This window comes from Berghia stephanieae, chromosome 4, assembly GCF_034508935.2.
Source record: "Berghia stephanieae isolate SIO BIC M18660-M18661 chromosome 4, UCSD_Bste_1.3, whole genome shotgun sequence".
Lineage (NCBI taxonomy): Eukaryota > Metazoa > Mollusca > Gastropoda > Nudibranchia > Aeolidiidae > Berghia > Berghia stephanieae.
This window is the reverse complement of record NC_088363.1, coordinates 80,341,614-80,357,595: the sequence shown is the minus strand read 5'-3', so window position 1 is coordinate 80,357,595 and position 15,982 is coordinate 80,341,614. Positions and strand designations below refer to the sequence as shown.

General features: G+C 38.6%; 1 protein-coding gene across 1 annotated transcript in view; it reads left to right on the top strand.

Annotated features, from left to right (window-relative positions):
* Positions 1-15,671, top strand: part of LOC144972104 (uncharacterized) — a 29,943-nt gene extending 14,272 nt beyond the window's left edge. The window contains exons 3-4 of the mRNA XM_078913193.1: positions 1,815-1,938; positions 15,220-15,671. Of these exons, the coding sequence (XP_078769319.1) occupies positions 1,815-1,938; positions 15,220-15,444 (349 nt within the window). The 3' untranslated portion in view covers positions 15,445-15,671. The remainder of the gene's footprint in view (positions 1-1,814; positions 1,939-15,219) is intronic.
* Positions 15,672-15,982: the final 311 nt, after the last annotated feature.

Below are 15,982 nucleotides of genomic sequence, written 5' to 3'. Positions count from 1 at the left end.
TGTCGTTTGAGGAACAACAAAAATAGCTTCTCAGCGTTACACATAATTTTTGATATTATTCCATCCAGTGATTCTCATGACTATCAGACCCTCGATCATTCATTGAAAACAAAAAATCATCTCCACCAATGAATGCATTTCATTTGAACACGAATATCATGAACTAACCTTGAACTCTAACTTTGAGCATTAAGTTCAACTCGACATATAATACCGCTTTGAGATACTTTGTCACATTTTGTGCTGTATGAGAGTATTTCCATTAGAATTTAAATTTAAATTGAGATTTATATAGCGAAATATCCACTAAATGTGCTCAAAGCAATTTACAATGGGTCCCTGGTCAACAGCAACATTTAATATGGAGGACGGGACATGATGCCTGTTAGGCGATATTACAATTATTATGACAACGCTGGTAACGGTCAGGTACTCATTTTACACCTGAGTACGGTGAGAGAATGTGTTGGTATGAGAGTATGTCCATTAGAATTGGGGCAATTTGTGTTGGTATGAGAGTATGTTTAATAGTATTGGGCCAATTATTGGGGCATTTTGTGTAGTATGAAAGTGCTTTAATTAGAACTGTGACATTTGGTTATAATTTTGGCCACGCATGTGGCTATCCGGCAGCCCTAGTAAACTGCAAGCATAAATGCTTATATCGATATCGATATGGCGTTTTAAAATCGATATGAGTCAATATTATAAGCCATATTGATATGTCGATATTGCGATACGATATGCCAAACACTTTTTATGATGATGATAATCATAATAATAATAATAATAATAATAATAATAATAATAATAATAATAATAATAATAATAATAATAATAATAATAATGATAATAATAATAATAATAATAATAATAATAATAATAATAATAATAATAATAATAATAATAATAATAATAATAATAATAATGATGATGATAATAATAGATCTTTATTGTCCATAAATATGGCAATTTGTCATTTAGTTACACTTGTTATAACGTTAAATGATAACTGTAACATTGAACAGATAATCCACTCCTACTTATTTTCTCTCTCTCTCTTATTCTCTCTCTCTCCCTCTCTCTCTCTCTCTCTCTCTCTCTCTCTCTCTCGCTTCCTCTCTTTCTTTTACACGTGCGATATACACGTGTATACATAACATAACATACATAACATGATATTCCATCTGTTATCAAGACAAAGTTTTCTGTTATAAAATGGTTCCTTTTGTATGCTTTAGGCGAGGATGATGTGACGTATAGTTTTACATCACGTAACATTTTGATGATACGAGACAAACTAGCGTTCTTATAGCGTGTTATAATGGGGATGATCTATATAACCTTTACATATGCTCGAGGGCATTGGTCACATTGTAAAATGTGCTCAAAGTGACCCGCATAGTGAAAAGTGTTCATATATTTTGAAATATCTAACATCACGATTGGTCATTTTGTTCAGCTTGACACTGGGGTATGTTAAAAATTTCATAAACATCGGCCATACAATCTACAATCTTACTGGTGCTGATATGACCTTAATGTGTTGCAAGCGCCGTAAAACCCTTAAAACAAACAAAAACAAACAATCTCATCTTGCGGCTTTGCGCTGCAGCTAAAGCCTGTGTTTTAAAAATATTCCTTAAGAATATATTGATATCAAAAACAATTTTCCCCGTTGGGGATAAAGATCAATAAGTTTATTTATTCATTAGTTACTAATTTATCCCTTTAATTATCTAATTTTATCTATATATTTATTACTTTGAATGAATGTGTTATTTTAATCATTGTGTCACTTATCTACACTGCAGCTACGGGTACAACAGAGAGATGAGATTGACAAGTACACAAAAGATAGAGGAAAGAACGAATCGAATTCTCCAGTCCAACAAAACCCTCTACAGTATTATGAAAAAGGAAGAGCTTCGGATAGAGGTAAGCACAGTCAGATATTTATTCTATTTCTTCGTCGCCTTCGTAAAGTTATGGCCTGGCACTGACCAAAAAATGACGTCAAAATGTCTTTGGCCACCAAAAAAAAAACAAAAAAACAAATCGTGAGTTGTATTCAATAGTTAAACCAATGGGACGAATTGTTTCCATGATCACTACTAACGACAACTCACTAGGCGCACCAAATAATGACGTCAAACTGCCAGTCCTTTTGGATTTCAGTGTCAGGCTATAACATAACGATGGCTACGGTGTCAGGCTATAACATAACGATGGCTACGGTGTCAGGCTATAACATAACGATGGCTACGGTGTCAGGCTATAACATAACGATGGCTACGGTGTCAGGCTATAACATAACGATGGCTACGGTGTCAGGCTATAACATAACGATGGCTACGGTGTCAGGCTATAACATAACGATGGCTACGGTGTCAGGCTATAACATAACGATGGCTACGGTGTCAGGCTATGACATAACGATGGCTACAGTGTCAGGCTATAACATAACGATGGCTACGGTGTCAGGCTATAACATAACGATGGCTACGGTGTCAGGCTATAACATAACGATGGCTACGGTGTCAGGCTATAACATAACGATGGCTACGGTGTCAGGCTATAACATAACGATGGCTACGGTGTCAGGCTATAACATAACGATGGCTACGGTGTCAGGCTATAACATAACGATGGCTACGGTGTCAGGCTATAACATAACGATGGCTACGGTGTCAGGCTATAACATAACGATGGCTACGGTGTCAGGCTATAACATAACGATGGCTACGTTCAGACACGCTCCATGCAAAGCTTTTCTTTTGAAGCGTGTCATGTTTTTCTATAGATAGTTCGAAGATGACGTCACTCAGGTCTTTGTTATTGTTTTTTGCCATCCGCGTTTATGAGTAATGCTCACTGAACTGTATTAACCCGACTATAAACGTTCATGGATACACACAGTTTTGTGTGTTGGTCCGTTATACTTCCGGATGGCAATGTTATGAGCTTCTTAGCCAAGAGCATACACTCTACAATTTCATGAGCGTCGACATGACCTGACAATGGGTATGATCTAAATTACCTTTCCGTGTGTTCGAGGTCATTGGTCACATTGCAATGTGTGCTCAAAATGACCCATGGAAAGTGTTCACAGTTTGAGAAATACCCAACGTCACAATTGGTCATTTTGCTCAGCATGACTCATGGGTATGTTTACAACTTTCATAAACAAAACAGCATGTTTTGATCATTGTACAGCATCAAATCATGTGATCAATGACTAGGTTGGTCGAAAACATGAATCTTGATCGCTCCCGTTGTTCCGGCCGATTCACTCCAAGACGCAGATGTTTGATGTATTGGCTGTTCGTGGAATGTTTAGGATCCCTCTGTAAAACTTCATCTTAAATACAGTTCTTCTCTTTTTCTCACGCTTTCTCGTATACACCGGACAATTAATCAGTAGACGTTTGACCAATCAAAACGTGGAAATTGTGACACGCCTTCACACGTGCTCGGACAAACATAGTTTAATAAACAATAACGTGAATGAATTCGACCTTTCTCTGATCGTTATTGTTTTCATACTGCCAAATGGGTGACTTGTTATCACACGATTTTTTCGATCATACTATAATAAACGTTTATGTTTACACGTACATTTCTGTGTTATTTTAACGAAGTGACTATTCTCATCCCCCTAGTCCAGGATGCTAGTCTTCATAATAGTAGTCCACAATTGTTGTATGTTTAATCCAAAGGTTGTAATGCAGTAATTTGTTAAGCTTCTTGTCACAAGTTGCACAATTAAAAAAAAAATCAATCAGATCCAAATCGCAAAAAGCCGGCGACGTTTTTTTCGGTAATCCAATCGGCCGGGGGGGGGGGGGGGGGGGGAGGGGGATGAGAATAGAGGCAGCCTTATTTTAATCATCAAGCGAGATTGGACATTGGATATTTTACTCAGACACATACCATCGATGGTAAAACCTTTGTAGTTTGCTGCTATGTTTACCAATCACTGCCATTGTTAACAGTATGACGACTGTCCGAGAGGCGTGGTTATCTAGGTGTCTATATTTTAGAAGGTGACTGTAAAACCTGTTGTTATTCATCATTCAGAAACATTTGTGCATATTAATTAGTAAAGGGAGGGAACGGAAAATTGTTTTGCAATGTTCACTGTTGCTTCGGAAGAGGTTTCGCTGGTCTCCCTAAATTAAATTGAGGTTTTATATAGCGCAATATCCACTGAGCGTGCTCAAAGCGCTTTACAAGGGATCCCTGGCCAACAGCAAAATTTAACATGTAGGACGGCATATGACGCCAGTTAGGCGATGTTACATTTTTTTTCGGACAGAGACAACGCTGTTAACGCCCAGGTACTCATTTTACGGAGAGAGAATGTGAGTAAAGAGCCCTCTCCAAGGACTCAACTATGCGCCGAGCGAGGCTCGAACCCAGGACCTTCCGATCCGGTAGCGACGATTGCCATACCACTAGACCATTAATAGCGCTATATTATATCCTCCCTACCTTGAACACGCAACATAAAGCTAACCATCGCTGAAGCAAGAAGTCGACAGAAGTAGAGTCGGGCAACGATGAGTGTCTGTCTTTGTGCTTTGTCGATATTCTCTGTAAAGCAGGTCTTCATGGGAAATAGCAGGTGTTTAACTCTCTCCTTACCAGCCATTTTCAGGATTTTCCCCAAAACCTCACACCCAACTAACACAAAAATAGATTTTTTATCACTTAAAAACTATAGCAGTAAAATTCTTGCCATACTTAATTTCTTTAGCAAAACATGCTTTTCGGCACACTGTTCTTTTGCTTTAAATTTTATGATGTACAAGACAAATTTGAATATGAAAATGTTGGTGTATCGTAATGAATGTGACGATTTTCCTGTAGTTGGTAAGGAGAGGGTTAAACTAGAAGATCTTGTTGCTGGGAATGATTGGGATAATGGGATTAAGGATGTCACTCCCAGCAGCATTTCTAGTGATGGACATTATCGGTGACAAACGCATCCCCCTGATGTTGCACATATTATCCCTAATAATGCACACGCGTTGACAAGCCGACTCTACCCCTAGCCTATGTAAAGTCCCAGGTTTGAGAGTCTTTGACAAGACGAGGGTCATTTTAATCGATTGCTATTTGACGGACGAGTTTTCTGACCAAAACTTTAAATATGTGTTTTTAACCGAGTAAAGAAGCTTAAATATGGGCTTCCTTTAATAAACAAATCGACATAGTAGTGGGCAAATAGGATTCAATCATCTGATGTCACTTCCGCTCAGCAACCAGCAGCTTGGTTCTAAACAAAGAGCATAGGTACTTTTTATTCTTCATGTTGGCTTGAACTTTTTCACATGTCATGTGATCAGAATTGATAAAAGTCAAAACATGATCAGATTTTTAATGTTTTTCTCCTCTGGATGCATTTTTATGCTCGTTGGAGAAGTATTTCATAAGGGCGGCGATGGAGATAATGGCGTCCGTTATTGTTCCGATAGTTTAGAACCAGTTACTATGCGTAACTCACGAGGGAAGTGACGTCACGACTGTTGAACCCTATTACGTTTGATTACCTCTTGCCTTAGCGAATTTTGATCATCACGAAAAAACAGAAATGATTCATTATCTTCAGGGCTAAGTTTATCGCAAATCTAATAAAATCAAGACTATAAAATAAATGAAAATGACGTCACTCAGCTCTTTGTTATTGGCTTTAGACAGCCAGTTGGGTGATTAACTAATCCCATCTTTCCCTGAACTTGGTTAAATATTTGATGGTTCGTCTGTGACCTCTTGTTGCTATTGCCTGTCAAGCAATTGATGGTTCATCTGTGACCTCTTGTTGCTATGCATGTCAAGCATTGATGGTTCATCTGTGACCTCTTGTTGCTATGCATGTCAAGCTATTGATGGTTCATCTGTGACCTCTTGTTGCTATGCATGTCAAGCATTGATGGTTCATCTGTGACCTCTTGTTGCTATGCATGTCAAGCAATTGATGGTTCATCTGTGACCTCTTGTTGCTATGCATGTCAAGCATTGATGGTTCATCTGTGACCTCTTGTTGCTATGCATGTCAAGATATTGACATGTTATTGACCGTTTGTAAAGCTTGAACGTTTATAGTTATATACTTTTGTGAGGACTAATCACCAACATTACTCTCTAAAAACAATTGAAAAAAGAGCCGAGTTACGGCATTTTCATTCCTTCTATTGACGTCGAATGTTACAAACTGTTTTGTGTGCTTGAACGATTCATGTGGCGGGCAGCAAATGTGACATTTCACTGAACTGAAACGCATAACATCAATGTAAAGACAATGTAAGGAACAAATCATTCTTCGTTCACAAACTTTGTTGAATACTGTGGCCATGAGGAGTTGCTAAAAATAAATCATACCTTAAAATAACTCTATAAAAGGAAAAACAAAAGATGATGTGACTCAGCACTTTGTAATCATTTTTAGACAGCCTGTTAATGATTAGTTCTCACTAAATTAATATCAATCAGATTGTAAACGTCATAGCTGGTTCCACACAGTTTTGTGTGTTGGTATGATTAAATTGGCTGGTGGAGCTTGTGAGCATTTTACCTAAACGTATAGCACCAATAAGTGAAGGGCTTACCCACACTGGAGATGACTCCATCCGACGACCAGGCACAACAGTCCTCTGCCGTCTTCCGGATAAAGACGTCGGGCAAGGACAAAATACTAAGAATAAAGAGAAGAGCTGCTAGACTTACCCATTCCAAGAACCCGACGTCCTCTGCCTTATGTTTTTCGAGCTTGGTATGGGTAGGTCTAACGCGCCGTTAACGGCTCTTCTCTTTATTCTTAGTCTTTTGTCCGTGCCCGACATCTTTATCCGGAAGATGGCAGAGGACGGTAGTGCCGAGTCGTCGGAGTCAGTCTCTAGTGTGGGTTAAGTCTAACGAGGGCTATGATTGTACGATCTCATTTTCAGAGAACGATCGAGGCGCCAAACCCACCAGCACCAAAAACAACACAGCATTGAGATGTGTCACGTGTGTACCATAAAAACAACACAGCATTGAGATGTGTCACGTGTGTACCATCAAGACAAGTATTTATTGGAGGAGGAATGAAGGAAGACCTTTGACATCTCGTGTGCTCAGTGACTGATTATTGTATATTGCATAGCGATTTCAAATACTTGCTTGTCACCGCCTTAAGTCTTAACCAGCCTCACAGTTTGTGAGTAAAATCAGACAGCCTAAATAGTGTAGCGATGAGCTGTAACCATAGTCCGTTCCAAATCCCGTGCGCACGGAATATCGCAAATTCATCCAAAAATACGAAATGTGTCTTAATTGCATCTTTCAATTTAATATTGTGAAATATTACTGTATCAAAAATTCTTTAAAACAAATAGATCATGTAAGTTTTGAACCGTAACACCTTTCAAAGGACATTGTTTTCAAATACAAGAGATGCATAAGTAAGATCACAAAATGATTAATTTGACCTCTCCACTCTGAGTTCCTAGTTATGTGCCATCTGTTAAAAGTATTGCTATTCGCCGCATGCCATAAATTATTCTGCTCTTCGCCTTTCTGGAGAAGTACTTGTAAATTTTCCACATTGTGACAAATTAGTATATTTAATCCATGTTGTTATCAGTTTTATGAATCTAGAAATAATCACAACAGGCAGCTCCGCCTCTGGCTTTCAACTATTAAAATATAACAATTGTGAATGTCAAGTGTGGACAAAGTGTAAAATTTGCTGTGTCATTTTGGACCCAGGGTGGCAAATGTCATAGACTAATTAATGCTCAGGAATCTCGTGAAAAGTAAAACCCAGGTCAAGCCTGTGGGGAGTTCAGTGATCGTAATCACAACAGAATTACTGTGGACAATGTTTTAAATTTAAATCATCCGAACGTTCACTCATCCCAGACCGTTCGTTTTTTTATATAGATAGAATGCGCTTGGCCAAGGAGTTCACAACATTGCCATCCGGAAGTATAACGAACCAACACACAAACTCTGTGTAACCATGAACTTTTATAGTCAGGTTAATACAGTTTAGTGAGAACAACTCACAAACGCGGATGGCAAAAACAATAACAAAGGCCTGAGTGACGTCAACTTCGAACTATCTATATGTAAAGAAGAAAAATCCCATAATATGGTACAAGATATAACCGATGCAAAAAACAAAATCGACTTAATGCCACTAACAATTCTAGTGTTCGAGCCAGGGCACGTTCTATATTACATTTCCATGTGCTCGAGGTCATTGATCACATTGCAAAGTGTGCTCAAAATGAGCCACATAGTGAAACGTGTTCACAATTTGAGAAATATCCAACGCTACAATAGACACTTAGATAACCACGCCTCTCGGACAGTCATCAAAATGTAAACAATGGCAGTGATTGGTTAGCATAACAAATTACAGACTTTACTATCGATGATATGTGTCTTAGTAAAATAACCACTGTTCTACCGCTTGGTCAATAGAACCAACACGGAAAAACTATGGGTAAATTAAAACGTTAATAAAAATGATTGAGAAAATCATGTGATAACTAGTCACCCATTTTGGCGGTATGAAAACAATAACAATGATTAGAGAGAGGTCGATTTCATTCACGTTATCGTGTATAAACAACCAACTATGTTTGTCCGAACACGTGTGAAAATGTGTCACAAATTCCATGTTTTGATTGGTCAGAAATCTACTGGTTAATTGGTCATTTTGCTCAGCGTGACTCATGGGTATGTTTACAACTTTCATAAACAAAGCAGCGTGTTTTGACGCATTGAGAAATGTCCAATCGTTGTACAGCATCAAATCATGTGATTTATGACCTGATTTTACGAAAACATGAATATAGATCGCTCCCATTATCCTTAAAATCCATGAGAAAGTTGTGCAGATATCCATGTCAACGCGTGGGCACGGGCTGTGGAGCAGACTATAGTTACGAGACCTCTGTTACGACAATGTCTGCCTGGCATTACAGTTGTCCAGCGTGGAGTGTTGCGATTGGAAGCGCGATATGAGAGGTGAGTTTACACAGTGTATTTATTGCTTTTGAAGCATGTTAATATTAATGTAGTATGTAATGGGAGCGATCTATATTCATGTTTTCGTCCAACCAAGTCATCAATCACAGGGTTTGTTGCTGTCCAACAATTGGATAATTCTTCGCAAATGTAAACACGCTGCTTTGTTTACAAATATTATAAACATACCCCTGTGTCAAGCTGAACCAATCGTGATATTAGATATTTTAAAAGCTGTGAACACTGTTCACTAAGTGGGTCACTTTGAGCACATTTTGCAATGTGACTAATGACCTCGACCACATGGAAAGTTAATATAGATCATGCCCATTGGCAGAATAGATACAATCTACCTGTTATCGCGAGCCGGGTTACAGCTCTCAACCACACTATTTGGGCTCTCTGGTATAATTTATTCACAACATTATTTTGACACACTAATAACGAGGGAGTTGCATCTGGACCCCTGACAACATTATACATTCTAGTTTCACTCGCCTGTGCCAAAACGCGGTTGATCGCATCGAATAACAGGCATGGGCTTGTGACAGCCTCGGTTTATTGCCATTAAATTATTCCGTCAGAGCATTCTGAAGAACACTCATGTTACCAGAAACATTGAGCCCCATAGATCCTGAGCATTTCTATCAATGGGAGCGATCTATATTCATGTTTGCGTTCAATCGGGTCATCAATCACATGATTTGTTGCTGTCCAACGATTGGATATAGATAGAATGCGCTTGGCCAAGGAGTTCACAACATTGCCATCCGGAAGTATAACGGACCAACACACAAACTCTGTGTAACCATGAACTTTTATAGTCTGATTAATACAGTTTAGTGAGAACAGCTAACAAACGCGGATGGCAAAAACAATAACAAAGGCCTGAGTGACGTCATCTGCATACTATCTATATCTTAACAAATGTAAACACGCTGCTTTGTTTACAAATGTCATAAACATATCCATGTATCAAGCTGAATCAAATAACCAATCGTGATATTAGATATTTAACAATCTGTGAACACTTTTCACAAAGTGGGTCACTTTGAGCACATTTTGCAATGTGACCAATGACCTCGAGCACATGGAAAGGTAATATAGATCGCTCCCAATGACATAACTGGTTGGAATAAAAATGCCTCAAGTCGTGAAGAGTCGTTATGCAATAGATACCTAGATAACCACGCCTCTCGGACAGTCGTCATAATTTAAACAATGGCAGTAATGTGTTAACATAGCAACTACATATGTTCCACTATCGATGCTATGTGTCTAAGTAAAATAACCACTGTTATACCGCTTGATCAATAGAACCAGCACAGAAAATTATGTGTAAACATCAAAAAAAAAATAAAAAAAAAAAAAAAAGAAAAAAGAAGAACAAGAAAATAATGAAGAAAGAACTTGTTAAAAGCCGAACATTTGTGTGACATCATCCAACTCTTCAACCCCCCCCCCCCCCACCCACCCTCCAATTCTCCCTCCCTCTCTTCTTATCTTATGATTGTTTTGATTATTTTGCCACAAAGGAAAATAAAAATTGTTATCGTCAAAGAGGATGTTTTTCTCCATTGTTTAAATTTATTGCTTTGTTTTTCATTTCTGTGACTTTTACGGCACTTGTGATAATTTTGATTATAGATGGCTAAAAATCTCACAAAATTGCCATCCGGAAGTATAACAGACCTACACACAAAACTATGTGTAACCTTGAACGTGTATCTGGTTAAAACGGTTAAGTGAGAATTACTCATAAACGCGGAAGGCAAAAAACAATGACAAAGACACGAGTGACGTCAACTTCATTCTATTTATATAGATAGAATGCGCTTGGCCAAGGAGTTCACAACATTGCCATCCGGAAGTATAACGGACCAACACACAAACTCTGTGTAACCATGAACTTTTATAGTCTGGTTAATACAACTCACAAACGCGGATGGCAAAAACAATAACAAAGGCCTGAGTGACGTCATCTGCATACTATCTATATGAGAAGCCGGTAAGATATTATTGGAGACTGAAATATTGGGGCGTGAAACTTGGGGGTCCTTCCGCACGTAGGTGGCAATGTCAAGTCGGTAAACATGGCATTTATTGTGTATTGATGGTATGTGTTTAAATAAAATACACACCATTTCTTCAAGCTATATATCAATCGTACAAATACACACAAACGTTATTGTTAGTATCCGCTTGGTAAAGAAGCTCACAGCATTGCCGTCCGGAAGTATGGCAAAAGACCGACATTTTGACGTCAATTTTTGGTCAGTGTCAGGCCATAACTTTATGAAGGCCACGGTGACATCAACTTCGATCTAGCTATAGATAGAATGCGCTTGGCTTAGGAGTTCACAACATTGCCATCCGGAAGTATAACGGACCAACACACAAAACGTTGTGTAACTATGATCGTTTATAGTCAGGTTAATACAGTTTAGTGAGAATTATTCACAAACGCGGATGGCAAAAAACAATAACAAAGACCTGAGTGACATCAACTTTCTGCCACGATATCATAAGACATCGCCGCCAAGGCATTCCACGAAGGATTATAGATAACTCATCAAACAAGATGTCTGATGTCAACAGGAATCACCCATGTTGTCCAAGTGAGCAAATTGGGGATTAATAATCTTGCTCAAGGAAAAAAAAACGAAAGTGCCAGAAGCTGGGCTCCAACCCGGGACCTTCCGGGTCACACTGTAACCACTGTATTAACCAGACTATAAAATATCAAGGCTACACACAATTTTGTGTGTTGGTCCGTTATACTTCCGGATGGCAACGTTGTTAGTCTGAGTTTCTTAGCTAAGAGCATGCTATCTATTTTTTGTTGTTGCTGATATTATGATATTATATGGTCTAGTAGTATGACACTCGCTTTCGGATCGGAAAGTCCTGGGTTCGAGCCTCGCTCGGCGGATAGTTGAGTCCTTGGAAAATACTCTTTACTCATATTCTCTCACCGTACTCGGGTGAGTACCTGGCCATTAACACCGTTGTCTCTGTCCGAAAAATAGTAATATCGCCTAACAGATGTCATGTCTCGTCCTACGTGTTAAATGTTGCTGTTGGCCAGGGACCCCTTGTAAAGCGCTTTGAGCACATTTAGTGGATATTGCGCTATACAAAGCTCAATTATTTTTTTAAAAATATAGTATGGCTGATTGACCAGTTTAACACCGTACTCACGATGAAAATAAATGAAAATAAAATATTCCCTTTATTCATCCCACATGGGAAATTTGTCTCTGGAAGACTGGAATAACCCAGGCATCAGCAGCAGTGTAGCGCCACAGATTGAACTAGGGCTAGGTTACTGAGAGATAAGGGGGAGGGAGGGAGAAATCTTGAGAGACAGAGAGAGAGAGATAGATAGAGAGAGAGAGGGGGAGAGAGGGGTAGAGAGCTGAGAGAGGGAGAAAGTGATACTTTTTGAAACAAGTCGCTTACGACAGACAGAGAGCACATGAACTCAGCAACGATGTCCTGAACATTACTCATTGTTTTAACACAGGCAGTCGAAATACAAACAGACGGACGTAAAGGGAGGTAATTCTTATCGTTTGTGTGCCAAAAGCAATGTGATTCAGCTTTTTGGCAAGTTCTCAAGTTTGTCTTTGACTTTGAGGCCATCGCTACAACTTTTTCAAAATATAGATGATGATAATAATAATAGTAATAATAATAATAATAATAATAATAATAATAATAACAATAATAATAATAATAATAATACTAATAATAATAATAATAATAATAATAATAATAATAATAATAATAATAATAATAATAATAATAATAATAATAATAATAATAATAATAATAATAATAATAATAATAATAATAATAATAATAATAATAATACATCTTGAGCAAATGTATAGAGCAATATCCACTTACGTACTATTAGAACTGTCCAAGGGATCGCCCACCAACAAAATTATTTGTATGGCGAATAGGTCGAGACATGATGCCTGTTAGGTGATATTACAATTTTTTTTCCGGGTAAAGACTACGTTATTAACGGCCAGATACTCATTTTATACCTGAGTGCGATGAGAGACTGAATATGAGGGAAGAGTCTTTTGCAAGGACGTTTCATAGCGGGATTCGAACCCTGGAGTTACCGATCCGATGATGAGTGTCATAACAGTAGACCACATTCACACCGGTAATACATAGGTACCGTGCGGCTATGTGTTCTTGTTGTCTGACACTCACTTTCGGATCGGAAGGTCCTGGGTTCGAACCTCGCTCGGCGCATAGTTGAGTCCTTGGAAAAATCTCTTTACTCATATTCTCACACCGTACTCGGGTGTAAAATGAGTACCTGGCCGTTAATGGTGTTGTCTCTGTCCGATACATTTGTAATATCGCCTAACAGGCGGTATGTCTTGTTCTACATGTTACGTATTGGTCAGGGACCCTTTGTAATGATCTTTGAGCACGTTTAGTGGATATTGCGCTATATAAAAGCTAAAGTTTAAGTATACCGTAAATTGGCGTGACTAACGTCAATGGGAAAGAATTGTATTCATGTTTTCGTCCAGTCTAGTCATCGATCACATGATTCGTTGCTCTACAACGATTGGACATTTCTCAATAAATGTAAACATTCTGTTTTGTTTATGAAAGTTGTAAATATACCCATGAGTCATGCTGAACAAAATGACCTATCGTGACGTTGGATGTTTCTCAAACTGTAAACTATTTTCACTATGTGGGTCATTTTGAGCACATTTTGCAATGTGACTAATGGCCCCGAGCACATAGGAAACTAATATAGATAGTGTGCGTTTTGCTAATAAGTTCACAACATTGCCATCCGGAAGTATAACGGACCAACACACAAAACTATGTGTAACCATGAACATTTATAGTCTGGATAATACAGTTCAGTGAGAATTACTCATAAACGCGGATGGCAAAAAACAATAACAAAGGCTTGAGTGACGTCATCTTCGAACTATCTATAGATCATCCCCATGGGGGTGACTTGGAAATCATTCAAAGCCATTCGGCCCATGGAGTCGGAGTTTATTTAGCGTGAAACGGACATTAGGAAATGCTTGCTATCCTTTTGATAGGACTATGTCTATCGCAAAGTATTTTCCGCCAAATCTAACACTACTCCACTATCCATTTATTGCTGGCTGGACAAAGGGGTAGAGGGGGGGGGGGCAGAAAGAAATAAAAACAAACTCGACCTCACCCGGGATCAATCTCGGTTCCTTTGCGTGTGAAGCGAGTGCTCTACCAACTGAGCTATCGGGACCCCTGGGGTGATTAAACCAGCCCCAAAATGTGACCCCTAGATTGAAACTTTAACCCTCTCCTTACCAACTAAAGGAAAATCGTCACATTCGTTACGATACAACCAACATTTTTCTTATTCAAATTTCTTTTGTACATCATAAAATTTAAAGAAAATGAACAGTGTGTTGTAGAGCATGTTTTGCTAAGGAAATTATTTCTCGCATGAACTTACTGCTATTGCGTTTGAGTGATAAGAAATTTATTTTTGTGCTAGTTTGGTGTGAAGTTTTGGGAAAATCCTGAAAATGGCTGGTAAGGAGCGGGTTAAAAACCAAAAATGGTAAAATGTACAACCTCCCCCACACGTTAGAACAAGAGCATCCTTTTGACGGGTTGATCCAATGGCAAGATATATCCCATAATTGGATTCAATAGTCTGGTGTCACGTCGCCCAGCAACGGCGACCATCGTGGTTCTAAACAAAGAAAATCGGTACTTTTTATTCTTCATGCTGGCTAGAACTTTTCATATCTCTTGTGATCAGAATGTGTAAAAGTCAAAACATGATCAGATTTATAATGTTTTTTTTTCCCTCTGGATACGCTTTTATGCTATTCGGAGAAATATTTCATACGGGCGTCCGCCATTGTTCCGATAGTTCAGAGCCAGTTACTATGTTACCATTCGTCATTACAAGGGAACTGACGTTACGACTGTTGAAGCGTATTGTATGACATATTATTACATGGTATATTTTGACATTGCAATAACCTGTCATGTCCCATGTTTTTTAAAAAAAACTAAAATGTGGGGAAGGGTAAAAACAGAACCCCCCCCCCCCCCCCCCCCCCTTAACGTCCAAAACTTGAGCTCGCATAATTCTAGCACAATATCCACATCTTTTCTTCCTCCTCTGTTCTGTTTCATCAGGACGAACTCAACATCCGAGAGGGCTGGCGGAAAGCAACAGAGCGGAGCCCGTCCCGTGTTTTCCAGCAACATCTCGCCCGCGAGGATAAGCTGCATCTCAAACAAATGCACAGTTGGCCGTGGCAGACGCTGACAGAAAGCCAAAACATCGGATGGTTTGCTGATCCCAAACGACAACTCCCCTGTCGGTTCCGACAATTACCCGAATATTACAGCTTTGTCTAGTTAAAATTATTTTATTGTCATCTTGATGTGATGTGTGTGTGTGTGTGTGTGTGTGTGTGTGTGTGTGTGTGTGTGTGTGATAATCAGAAATGATTACTGTCAGAAATGAAGTGAGTAGAAAAGTGTCAGAAGACAATGGAAAGTATAATAATAAAAAAAAAAAAAAAACTTCCCGGCGATGGGGGCTCGAAACGTAGCTATCGTTAACTTACAACCGGACACTAGAACCGTAGCAATCGTTTATATATATATATATATATATATATATATATATATATATATATATATATATATATATATATATATATATAAAGCTCAAGCCCAAGCACTACAAAGGCACTCACAACTCATTGGGCGATGTACTAACCTGTACATGCCGTCAAAAGAGTGTCTTAGTGTCTTAGTGCCAGGCTACGAGTAAACGAAGGCTATGCTCGCCCTCTTAGTCTCGGATTATAATCAGCTGATTTGATAGGCTGAATATTGGAGCTTTGCGGGCCCCTCTTATATTCATTCATCCATTTATTCATTCATTCAT